Source organism: Panthera pardus, unplaced genomic scaffold, assembly GCF_024362965.1.
Source record: "Panthera pardus isolate Hobbes unplaced genomic scaffold, ASM2436296v1 HiC_scaffold_13, whole genome shotgun sequence".
Taxonomy (NCBI): Eukaryota; Metazoa; Chordata; class Mammalia; order Carnivora; family Felidae; genus Panthera; species Panthera pardus.
In genome coordinates this window covers 85,707,421-85,719,424 of record NW_026526688.1, presented here as the reverse complement: position 1 = coordinate 85,719,424, position 12,004 = coordinate 85,707,421, and the positions used below count along the sequence as shown (strand labels likewise).

Below are 12,004 nucleotides of genomic sequence, written 5' to 3'. Positions count from 1 at the left end.
ACTAACAACTTCATGGTAATACCTTACATTACTATGACCCTTTAAAATTTTACAGTGCTCATATAAATTTTAAGACATTTAAGAAGATAATTGGCTTACTATCAGAACTATAATTATTACATGCCAGATAACATAAATGTATCTAGGTATCTCCTCTCCTTAACAAAGCTAGAAGGTATGTTTTCATTAACTGTTAATACTTCTACTTTCCTACGTTAGACAGAATAATGACCCCCCCCCCCCAAAGATATTTACACCCTAATCCTTGGGTCTTGTGAATGTTACCTCATATAGCAAAAAGGGCTTTAAAGATGGAATTAAGGTTGCTAATTAGCTGACCCTAAAATAGAGGGACTATGCTGGATTATCCAGGTGGGCCCAATTTAATTACATGGGCCCTTAAAAGTAGAAGAGACAGCCCTTGAGAGATGGGTAGAAGAGATTTGAAGAGTAAGAGGAACTTCACCCACCAGAGAGACCTTGTAGACGGAGAAGGGGGCCGTAAGCCAAGCAATGTGAATAGTCTCTAGAAGCTGAAAACAGCCCTCAGCTGACTGTCAACAAACAGGAACCTTAGTCCTACAGCCACAAGAAACAGAGTTCTGCCACCAACCTGAATGAACAAGGAAGCAGAACTTTCTCAGAGCTTCTAGTAAACAGTGATGCCTGGCCTACGCCTTGATGTTAGCTCCGTGAGACTGTGTCAGACTTCTGGCCTATAGAACCGTGAGAAAATAAATCTGTATTACTTTAAGATCCTACATTTGTGGGATCAGTTCTGGCAGCAATGAAAACTAATACTTTTATCATTCCTGAGCTTCTTGATTCAACTTCTTTGAAACTGATGTTACTAACAAAGTCATTTTTAATTCTATTGCCTACTGTTCTCCTGACTGCTTTCCTCTTGGAGTCATCTCCTCCCTTGGTTTTTATGTCCCTGTTCCTGATTCTTGATTCTCTTCATCTTCTCTGCCCCCTTCATGGGCACTTTCTCCAATCTTCTGTAAATGTTGCTATTCCTTAGGGTTCCATCCCCAGGCTCTCTTCTTACATTATATATACTCTTGATTTCTACCTATAAAAGCTAGGTAAGGACTCCCAAATCTTACCCTCAGCTCAAAAAGCACTCCTTTTTTTTTTACAAATATAATTTATTGTCAAGTTGGCTTACATACAACACCCAGTGCTCATCCCAACAAGTGTCCTCCTCAATGCCCATCACCCACTTTCCCGTCTCCCCCACCTTCCCATCCACCCTCAGTTTGTTCTCTGTATTTGAGTCTCTTGTGGTTTGCCTCCCCCCACTCCCTGTTTGTAACTTTTTTTTTTTTTCCCAAGCACTCCTTGATTTCAAATCACTATCCATCTTCAAGGGTGTCCCAAAGCTTCTGCTAATTTGAACGTGGGCTTTCCACCCAAATCTGCTTCTCTTATCTCTTGAACGCTCTGCTTCCATTAACCATACCTCCAGTCAGCTAAATCAAATTACTTTGCCATTATCATAAGACTATTGTTTCTTACTGATCCCCTATGTCATTAGCAACTGAACGCATTTGGGCATTTCTTAAATGCCTCAGTCTATCCCCACGACACAGCCTGATTTAGGAACCTATCATTTCTGAAGAGGATCAACAAACTCCCACTTTGCCTCTTCACTTCCAGTCTTGCCAATCTCCAAATCTATCCTCTCTACCTTCTCTCTAGCATGAGTTTTCGAAAACAAGTCTTACTGTTTATAAAAATGTACAGTAGTTCTTCGTAGTGCTCAGCATAAATTCTGTCCTTTTCAAACTCCTTTCTTTCTCTCCAACACTCAACTCTGTAACACATTAATACTTTTCTGTATGCTGTATCTTATAACTGAGAGGCCCTTCTGCTGTTCAGCTTCACTGAGGACTCCCCCAACACTGGTATGCCTCAAAAGTGGTGTTTCAAAGTCACTATTTTTAAAGTCTTAGTTGTCCTGTAGCTTCAGGAGGAACCCAACTACAAGATGATACAACAGAAAGTTATACACTGAACTTGGCACTATCACACCAAGCTTCTAGTTCTATTATTAAAAAGGCAAGAGGTTAAAACTGCTTTGGGCTTGTTTTGTTTTTCATTTTGCCAAGTGAAAGAGTTAAACTACATGATTTAAAGGTCTATTAAAGTGGACAATTCTAGCTTTCTAATTAAGAGCACTAAAACTCGGTCCGGAAAAGCAGTAAGGCTAACTTATAACACTGTTCAATTTCTAGAGATCCATCAACATACTTGCATCATTCATACACAATTAACTTTATCAACTAGATAATATAATTATCTTTGTTTAATTAAAAAATGTTTATTTATGGGGCGCCTGGGTGGCTCAGTTGGTTAAGTGTCTGACTTCAGCTCAAGTCATGATCTCACAGTCTGTGAGTTCGAGCCCCGCGTCGGGCTCTGTGCTGACAGCGCAGAGCCTGGAACCTGTTTCAGATTCTGTGTCTCTCTCTCTGTCTGCCCCTCCCCTGCTCAGGCTCTGTCTCTCTCTGTCTCAAAAATAAGTAAAAACATTAAAAAAAATTTTTTTGTAATGTTTATTTATTTTTGAGGGGCGGGGAGGGGCAGAGAGAGAGGGAGACAGAAAATCCCAAGCAGGTTCCACGCTGTCATTACAGAGCCAGAGATGGGGCCCACTCACCAACCATGATATCATGACCTGAGCGGGGATCAAGAGTCCCAAGCTTAACAAACTGAGCCACCCAGGTAACCCTAATATCGATTATCTCGTTCCAAGGCATCAGGGATAGGTCTACATGGTACTGGAAGACCAAACCAATTAAATATGAAGGCAAAACTGTAAAGTGAAGAGAGGCCAACTTAAGGTGACCAAAAGGAAGGATACCTCGAGTGATTAAATGACATAGAGTGATGTAAAAACTTTAAGAATTTTTTTCTTAAAAAAATTTCTTTAATGTTTATTTATTATTGAAAGACAGAGACAGTGTGAGCAGGGGAGGGACAGAGAGAGAGGGAGACACAGAATCAGAAGCAGGCTCCAGGCTCTGAGCTGTCAGCACAGAGCCGGATGCGGGCCTAGAACCCACGAACCGTGAGATCATGACCTGAGCCATAGTCTGACACTTAACCGACTGAGCCACCCAGGCGCCCCTCTTAAAAAGTTTTTAAGTAAATCTTACGACTACATCAGGGTTTTGATGGCTTTTATGCAGCAAAATTTTCAAAATAAATTAACTTCTAATTTGAGACTTCTTCCCATGGCCATTCAATTTACTTTCTCGCTCCTTGCACCACCCCCTCCTCTTCTGAGCTTTATTGACACTTGATTTTAAATCCCAAGCAAATGCCTTCTTGTTACTTGGGCGATGCTAAAATAATATCAGCTAAAATGTCTTGATTGATCGTAAGCAGGCTTTAGGCGATAATGAGTCTATAGTAATTAGGGCTTCACTGGATTCAACCCAACTCTTTTGCTCAGTCCCTGGAGGCACACACCGGGCTCCAAGCAGCGCATCTAGGGAGTGGCCAGGAATTAAAGGCCACCACTGCCAAGAGGGTTGAATCTGTTCGTCTTTACAAAGCTGGGAATTGCGTAAACTGAGCCTTTTTTGTTTTTGCTCACGATTTTAAAACTAGTGGGTGGGGTGAGCCGCGCCCTGACACGCCCGGGCCTTCCATACATCCCTCGGGAGCGCGCACCAGGGCTCGAGCTTGGAATGGGGCTGAAATGGTAACCGCTGGAATAACGGACTCGGCTCGCTGGGGCCGCGCAAGCCTTGGAGGCAGAGAACACCAGCCTCCTCGGCGCCCCAGCCCCCGCCTCAGCGCAGCAGGTGGACACCGCGGTTCGCGAGGACCCAACGGACCCGATGTGGCATCAACTCCCGCCGCCCTTGGTGGCTTTTCTCCTCCCGAGGACAGGACAGCCCACCCAAGAACCTCGCTCGGGGCACCTCCATCCCAGAACTCAAGAACCACTCCCTCACCTGGCCCCAACCAGTTCAGCCTGGCGGGTTGCCAAAGAAAGGTGTGCGGCCCAGGAATCCCCGCCCTGGGCGTAAATGCAATGACTCCGATTCCTCACTCTAGCCGGAGCGCAAAGGGCAGTAGGAAAGTGGCGTACTGCCCACGCACCTGTCTTGCGGGCCCGTTTTCAGCAGTGGCAGCTCAGATGTCCGAGTCGCTGCCACTTGGTCCCCGTGTCTCCCCAGACCAATCCCGCCGGCGGCCGCCCAGAAGCGACTGCTAACTGCGCATGCGCGAGCGGCCGCAGGCAGGGAGGCGGCGGCGGCCCGCGCGCACCTGCGTGGAGGCTCAACTGGCGCGGAGGGGGCGCTGCCCAGCTAGGCTAGGCTGCAGCTGCGGGGCCCAACCGTAAGGCGCGCCCTTGGGCCTCGCGCCCGCTCAGCGGGCCAGGAGTGAAGTGGGCTGGCCGGGCACGAATTCCTCCCTCTTAGCCCAAAGAGTTTCTCCTCCCTGCCCTCTCTGCAATCAGAGGGGTAGTGCCTGCTATTGCACATAAATGGATCCTGAGTTTTATATAACTCACATTTTTGAACAGTGTCCAGTTAGTACCCCAGGCCTTTCCTAGAGTTCTAGATGTTGAGAGGTCGTTGTGCTCAGCAGGGAGGCTTCCTATTTCGTGTGGGTGTGTGGTTAAGTATAGACGTATTAAATGTGAACGTAACACATTATTTTCTTTCTGAAATTGCTAATATTTATTGTGTTCTCTGTACTCCAGGGGTTTTACATTATTTTATTTAACCATCACAACCCTGGTGAAGGAACTAAAGATAATTACTTGCCTGAATCTATGATTAACAAATGGTGGAAATAGGGTTTAAATCCAGGCGCATCTCTCTCATAGTCTGTACTTTTAACCAAACACACCAAAATTAAAAATACAACATAAACGTAGTATTGAATCTCAAGTTTCCTTGCCTCATTGATAGTGGATCATACACATTTTGCTAATATTTTATAGCAAATCTTGACTGAATTAGAATGTTTGGGATGTATAGTAGGCATATGTTTAACTGTTTTAAAAAATGCTGAACAAGCTTCCAAAATGGCTGTTTTACATCCCCACCAGAATGTATGAGAATTCCAGTTACACTACATTTTCACTATTGCATAGTATGGTCAATCTTAGTCTTTCTAGAGACCAATCAATGATGTCTCAATGTGGTTTTAAATGCTATGTAGTTTTCTTATACATACCAAATCCTCTCCTTAGGACTTCTATCATTTTGTATTTCCAGTGTATGAGAGTGTTTATTTTCCACATAACCTTACCCAACAGAATGCATTGTCAAGCATTTGAATTTTTGTCAACGTCATGACTGATATCTCAGTGTAGTTTCAATTAAAAAAAAATTTTTTTTTAATTTTTTTTTTTTAACGTTTATTTATTTTTGAGACAGAAAGAGAGCATGAGCGGGGGAGGGTCAGAGAGAGAGGGAGACACAGAATCGGAAGCAGGCTCCAGGCTCTGAGCTGTCAGCACAGAGCCCGACTCGGGGCTGAAACTCACGGACCGTGAGATCATGACCTGAGCCGAAGTCGGACGCTCAACCGACCAAGCCACCCAGGCGCCCCTAAAAAAATTTTTTAATGTTTATTTTTGAAAGAGAGAGCACAAGCAGGAGAGGGACAGAGAGAAAGAAAGAGGTACATACAGAATCTGAAACAGTCTCCAGGCTCTAAACTGTCAGCACAGAGCCTGTCACAGGGCTTGAACTCTGGAATGGCAAGATCACAACCTGAGCCAAAATCCAGCACTTTAACTGAGCCACCCAGGCGCCTGCCCTGGTTTTGATTTTTACTTGTGAGGTCGGATAAATTTTTATGCATAAGGACAATGTTTCCTTTTTATTGCGTCCAGATTTTGAGTCATTGAATAGCTTTCCCTACTCCAGGTTCATCTATATTTTAAACTTATATAATTTTATTATTTTTTATTATAGTTTTTTATTATACTATCATACTATTATACTTTATTTATTATACTTTTTTATTATAAGTTTATTATTTGAAGTTTATTTTTCTGTAACATGTAAATATTTCTTTAAATGGCTATCCAGTTGCCCCAATATCATCAGAATATCTCTTTGCCCAGTGATTTAAGATACTGCTTTTATCATTTACTAAATATCCATATTTACTTGGGTATATTTCTGGACTTTTGATTCTATTTCACTGATCTGTGTAGTGCTAGCACAAAGTATCACACTATTTTAATTATAGAGGCTTTGAAAAATGTTTTAGTATCTGGTTGTTTCAGATGCCCTCTTAGCACTTCCTTTTCAGTGCTTTTCTAGATATTCCTGAATGGGTTTTTTTTCCATATGAACTTGAATATCAATATGCCAACCCCCAGGAAAAAAAGGATTGTTCGCGTGTTTATTGGAATCACAATAAAATTTTTAGTTAACTTAGGAAGAACTAATATTTTGATGAGATATCCTGTCCAAGAAGAGAGAGGTCTATTTGCTTGAGTCTCCTCTTGCATCTTTAGGAGAGTTTCATAGCCTTCCTCATATAGGTTTTACACAGTAGTTTACCTTTAGATCAACTTTATTGAGATTTACATACAATAAATATCATTCATTTAAAGTTTACAATTTGACAGGTGTATGTATACACCTTTGAAATCACTTCCACAATCAAAATACAGGATATTTCCATCACTTTCAAACCGTTTCCTGGTTTTGTACATTTCTTCCTAGGTTTGTTCCTGAATCTTTTTCACTGCTATTATAAAAGAGATTTTCTCATTCATCACATAATCTAAGGATTTATTTTCACTTTTAAGAAGTTACTCATTTATATATATATATTATATATACATATATATATATGTAATTTTTTTTTTTGAGAGAGAGTGCACACATGAGCAGGAGTGGGGGAGGGGGAAGTAGAGGGAGGGAGAATCTGAGAATCTCAAGCGGGCTCCATGTCCAGCACAGAGCCCGACGTGGGGCTTGATCCCATGACCCTGAGATCATGACCTGAGCTGAAATCAAGAGTCTGACATTTAAATGACTGAGCCACCCAGGCACCCAAGTAGTTAATAATTTTTGAATGCCAAATTTATATCCTGATTCCTTGCTAAATTATTTTATTTGAATTAGTTTTGTGATTAAGTCCCCTGACTTCTTCAAACAGAATTTTACTTATTTTCCAATTCTTATGTCTATAATCTTTTTTTCTTATCAAATTTCACTGGTTAACATTGCCAGAACAATTTAACAGTCCTGAAGATAGCAGGGGATCATTTGCTCTGTTTTCTGATGTTAGTAGAAATGCCTCCAGTGTTTCCCCATTAAATAAAGAACCATTTTTAGGACTGAGGTACATACCTTGTATTTATGATTGTCAGATTTAGCAAATTAAAATACACAACACCCCATGAGATTCTAATTTCATATAAACAAGTAATTTTTTAGACATACTTTTAGACATGCATTTTTCATATGTGTTTTTTATCTGGCCCTTAATTTTATCATGTTAAGAAAGTATCCATTCATTGCAATTTTCTTTAATATTCTTATTGAAAATAGGTCTTGCCTTTTTTCAAAGGCTTTTTTCAGCATCTATGGAGGTAATCATTTGATTCTTCTCCTTAGACCTATTAGTAAGAATCCTATCCAGATTTTTGCACCTCTGGTATTAAAAAAACCAGGACATGGTATGTTGTTTTCTTAACGTGGCTTGGGAGTTTATTTCTAATATTGCATTTAAGATTTTTGCATCAATTGTCATAAATGGTATAGGTCTGTGGTTTTCTTTTTTGTGCTCTCATTATTAGGACCAGGTATTCATGTTATACTTACATATTAAAAGAATTTGTGAATTTTCCTTTATTTGCTATACTCTGAAACAATGTTAAAACATTGGGACTATCTGGTTTCTAGGAGCTAAGTTCCCCTGTGCAATCATCTGGGCCTGGTGGCTCTTTGTGCTTATAATTTCTCAATAAATTTCTCTATTTCTTCTATGAAAATTTATTGGTTTAAACTTTCTGTCTCACATCTCCAAAGGCAAGGGAATTAAAAGCAAAAATGAACTATAGGGACCTCATGAAGATAAAAAGCTTCTGCACTGCAAAGGAAACAATCAACAAAACTAAAAGGCAACTGACAGAATGGGAAAAGATATTTGCAAATGACATATCGGACAAAGGGCTAGTATCCAAAATCTATAAAGAACTCACCAAACGCCACACCCGAAAAACAAATAATCCAGTGAAGAAATGGGCAGAAAACATGAATAGACACTTCTCTAAAGAAGACATCCAGATGTCCAACAGGCACATGAAAAGATGCTCAACTCACTGCTCCTCAGGGAAATACAGATCAAAACCACACTGAGATATCACCCCACACCAGTCAGAGTGGCTAACATAAACAAATCAGGAGCCTATAGATACTGGAGAGGATGTGGAGAAACGGGAACCCTCTTGCACTGTTGGTGGCAATGCAAACTTGTGCAGCCGCTCTGGAAAACAGTGTGGAGATTCCTCAAAAAATTAAAAATAGATCTACCCTATGACCCAGAAATAGCACTGCTAGGAATTTACCCAAGGGATACAGGAGTGCTGATGCATAGGGGCACTTGTACCCCAATGTTTATAGCAGCACTTTCAACAGTAGCCAAATTATGGGAACAGCCTAAATGTCCATCAACTGATGAATGGATAAAGAAATTGTGATGTATATACACAATGGAATACTACTTGGCAATGAGAAAGAATGAAATATGGCCTTTTGTAGCAACGTGGATGGAACTGGAGAGTGTTATGCTAAGTGAAATAAGTCATACAGAGAAAGACAGATACCATATGTCTTCACTTTTATGTGGATCCTCAGAAACTTAACAGAAGACCATGGGGGAGGGAAAGGGGAAAAAAAGTTAGAGAGGGAGGGAAGCAAACCATAAGAGACTCTTAAAAACTGAGAATAAACTGAGGGTTGATGGGGGGGGTGGGAGGGAGGGGAAAGTGGTTGATGGGCATTGAGGAGGGCACCTATTGGGATGAGCACTCGGTGTTGTATGGAAACCAATTGGACAATAAATTTCGTATTTAAAAAAAATTTTTTTTAAAACTTTGTCTCTACTCACATCAATTTTGGTAAACTGCATTCTAAGAAATCCTCATTTTATCTGGGCTTTTAGAAAGAAAACTAGTATCAGCAAAACAAAAACCTATCAGCTCACATAAACTTCCTCATAATTTGTTGCCTATGACTGGCTATTAATTAATAACACAACATCTAAAAAGTAACTCGTTTTCATAGGAAAATGCCTGCCCAGATAATTACTGAAATTCTGCCACAGGGTGGATGGTCCATATTAAGAGTGTACAACCAACCCTGAGATACTTTTATACACCTATGTTGGTAGAGGGTTAACTCTCTCCCTCTCCCCAAGAGTGTAGTCACATTTACTATTACTGCTAATATTGGTTATATTACCGTGTTACTGTTTACTTCAATGGTAAATAGTGCAGTTGTTGGTAGCTTATCTCAATACTGGAATTTTTTGTAAAAGGGAATTTTACCTATCATGTCTCCAAAGTTTGCAGAGCTTCTATTTACTTCAAAAGTAGTGTTTGAGGGGGGAAAAAAAAAGATTTCAGTAGAAATGTGTCTGAATGTGGTTTCTACAAACTCATCTGTTATATTGAGCCAAGGGCATAAATATATCATATGCTTTCATACATATGCTTGAGGGAAAGTGACTTTTAAAAGCAATCAGTATGAATGTTATAAAACAATGCCCAAAACAGCCAATAAGCACTATTTGCTCTGCTATATCCCAGATGAGTGTCAGGGATTCTCCAAATCACCCCTTTCTCAGACACCTCAGTCCAGGGACCATGGGTGAGGAGTGAAACGGTCCAAACATCCAGCAATTGGGCAGAAGAGATGGGGATGGAAACTGGGGGTGTCTCTCCTGGCTACACTATCAACATTTTCTGGAAATGCTTTGTGTTGACTGCCAAAATTCTCTGTTCTGGAATCATTTCATTAAGGGCAACAGTTATTGTGTTGAATCTTTAAGGCTTCTCTTCAACTTCTCTCTCTTTTTTTTCTTCTAGCATCTGCCACAGGTAACATCCATGTAATGTCTTTTCTTCTTCTCCCCCCACCAACCACCCTAACCCAGATTCACTGAAATATACTTGACATATTGCTTCTTCTTTTCTAAAAGGAGAGACTGAAATGGACACATGTGAACAGTTCATCTTTCATATTCTTTTTATATGTTGGTATGTGATACTGAGCTAAATATGTAAAGTTTTGGCACTCAAGGATAGGTAATACACAATAGGAAGTACAATTTTCATATTTTATTGATGAATAAGAAGGAAGAAGAAATATCTCTTATTATCTTTCAAAATAAATAAAATAAAACTCAACAGAATAACAAGAAGAATAGTGGAGTTTAATAGACTCCTATAAGAAACTGATAATCAAGCAGACAAAAATTAGGAAGAATTTAAAAAACCTGAATAAGTAAATTAAAAAGCCTGATATAAGAGAATTCTGCACCCAATAATTGGGAATATTTAAGAAGACGTTTTTAAAGCACAAAACACATTTATAAGAAACAAATGAATGCAACATATTTTAAAGGGAGTCTACAGACACTATACATTCTTTTCAAATTCACATGAAACATAAGCATTCTTAACAATTCTCAAATCTCATCACACAGATAAAATCCACTAAGAACAATGTAATTAAATGAGAAATCAACAGTAAAAGATGGCAAAAACCAACATATTGGAAAAAAAAAGAAAACACTCCCAAATAACCCATGAGCTAAGAAAGTAATAATAAGAGAAATTACAAAATCTTTTAGAACTGAATGACTATCGGAATACATAAATATCAAGAGGCTGGTAAACCAGTTCAAACAGCACGTTAGGGGTAAGTTTATAGTTTTAAATGCACTTATTTAAAAGACAAGAAGATATTGTGGCACTGCCAGACCCAGGCTTAGATTGTGCTTTCTTTAGATGTCCTAACAAAATGGATGAGAACATATACCAATTTACACAGAACCTATCCATGACAAGTTTCTGAACTATTAGCTATTTATTAAGATTATGTGATAGCATAACTACGTCAACAAAATTCATTTCTTAATTTTCAACAACTTCCCTGCCTTTACTATTTTTTTAATTAAATTATAATAGTAAGGGTACAAACATCATAAATAAACACTGTAATTTTCCTTGACATAAGAGGAAGCTTAACACTTTCAAGCCTACAAGTGTGTTAATTTCTGAATTCTCTTCTATACAATTATGCATTTTCATTATTATAATTTCTGAAAGATGCCATGAGAAATCAGGCTTATCTGAGGTTCCAATGTATTACAGAATTTTTCTTGTTATGCTTATTATCTTCATATTTTCTGAAATAAAAACAAGAAGTGTATAATATCTAGAAAATTAATTAAATAGAAATTAATTAATTCACAAGAATATAATTATTTTTATGAAAAATTTTGATAACATTCTTTATTCTATCCTTTTGACCACTCTTTCACCTTATAAGTAGAGAAGAATATTTAAATTGGCAAAGACATGATTCTTAAGATATATTAGACAATATCAATTTTAATACCATCATGGTGTTAAAATTATTGAAAATAGATTTCCATCACTGGGATACCTGGGATTATCACTAAAGCCAACCAACTGTTATAGATAAGGTACAAATATTTTTAAATAAACTGTACACCTAACATGGGGCTCAAATTCACAACCCCGAGATTAAGAGTTGCATGCTCTACTGAGCCAGCCAGGTGCCCCTAATATGACAATATCCAGATATCTTTAAACATTTACTTTATTTTTATAATTTAAAATATAAATAAATATAGGAAAGATTTAAGATTGAAACATAATAAACATAAACATAAAATTGAAACATAATAATCTTTTAACACTAATATATGAAAGAAAATCAGAGACTAAATATAAAATTAGAACTGGAGAAATTTT

The 12,004-nt window shown here is 38.7% G+C and overlaps 2 protein-coding genes across 8 annotated transcripts in view; both read right to left on the bottom strand.

Moving 5' to 3' along the window:
* CLGN (calmegin) overlaps nucleotides 1-4,232 on the bottom strand; it is a 57,007-nt gene extending 52,775 nt beyond the window's left edge. The window contains exon 1 of the mRNA XM_019420056.2: nucleotides 4,120-4,232. The gene's annotated coding sequence lies outside the window, so the exon portion shown is untranslated. The remainder of the gene's footprint in view (nucleotides 1-4,119) is intronic.
* A 6,092-nt stretch (nucleotides 4,233-10,324) lies between these two features.
* MGAT4D (MGAT4 family member D) overlaps nucleotides 10,325-12,004 on the bottom strand; it is a 71,346-nt gene continuing 69,666 nt past the window's right edge. For all 7 annotated transcript variants that reach the window (XR_008421668.1, XR_002072661.2, XR_008421663.1 and 4 more), the window contains one exon: nucleotides 10,325-11,412. Coding sequence is in view for 1 of the 7 variants with exons in the window: in XM_019420075.2 (XP_019275620.2) it covers nucleotides 11,404-11,412 (9 nt within the window). In the remaining 6 variants the exon portion in view is untranslated. The remainder of the gene's footprint in view (nucleotides 11,413-12,004) is intronic.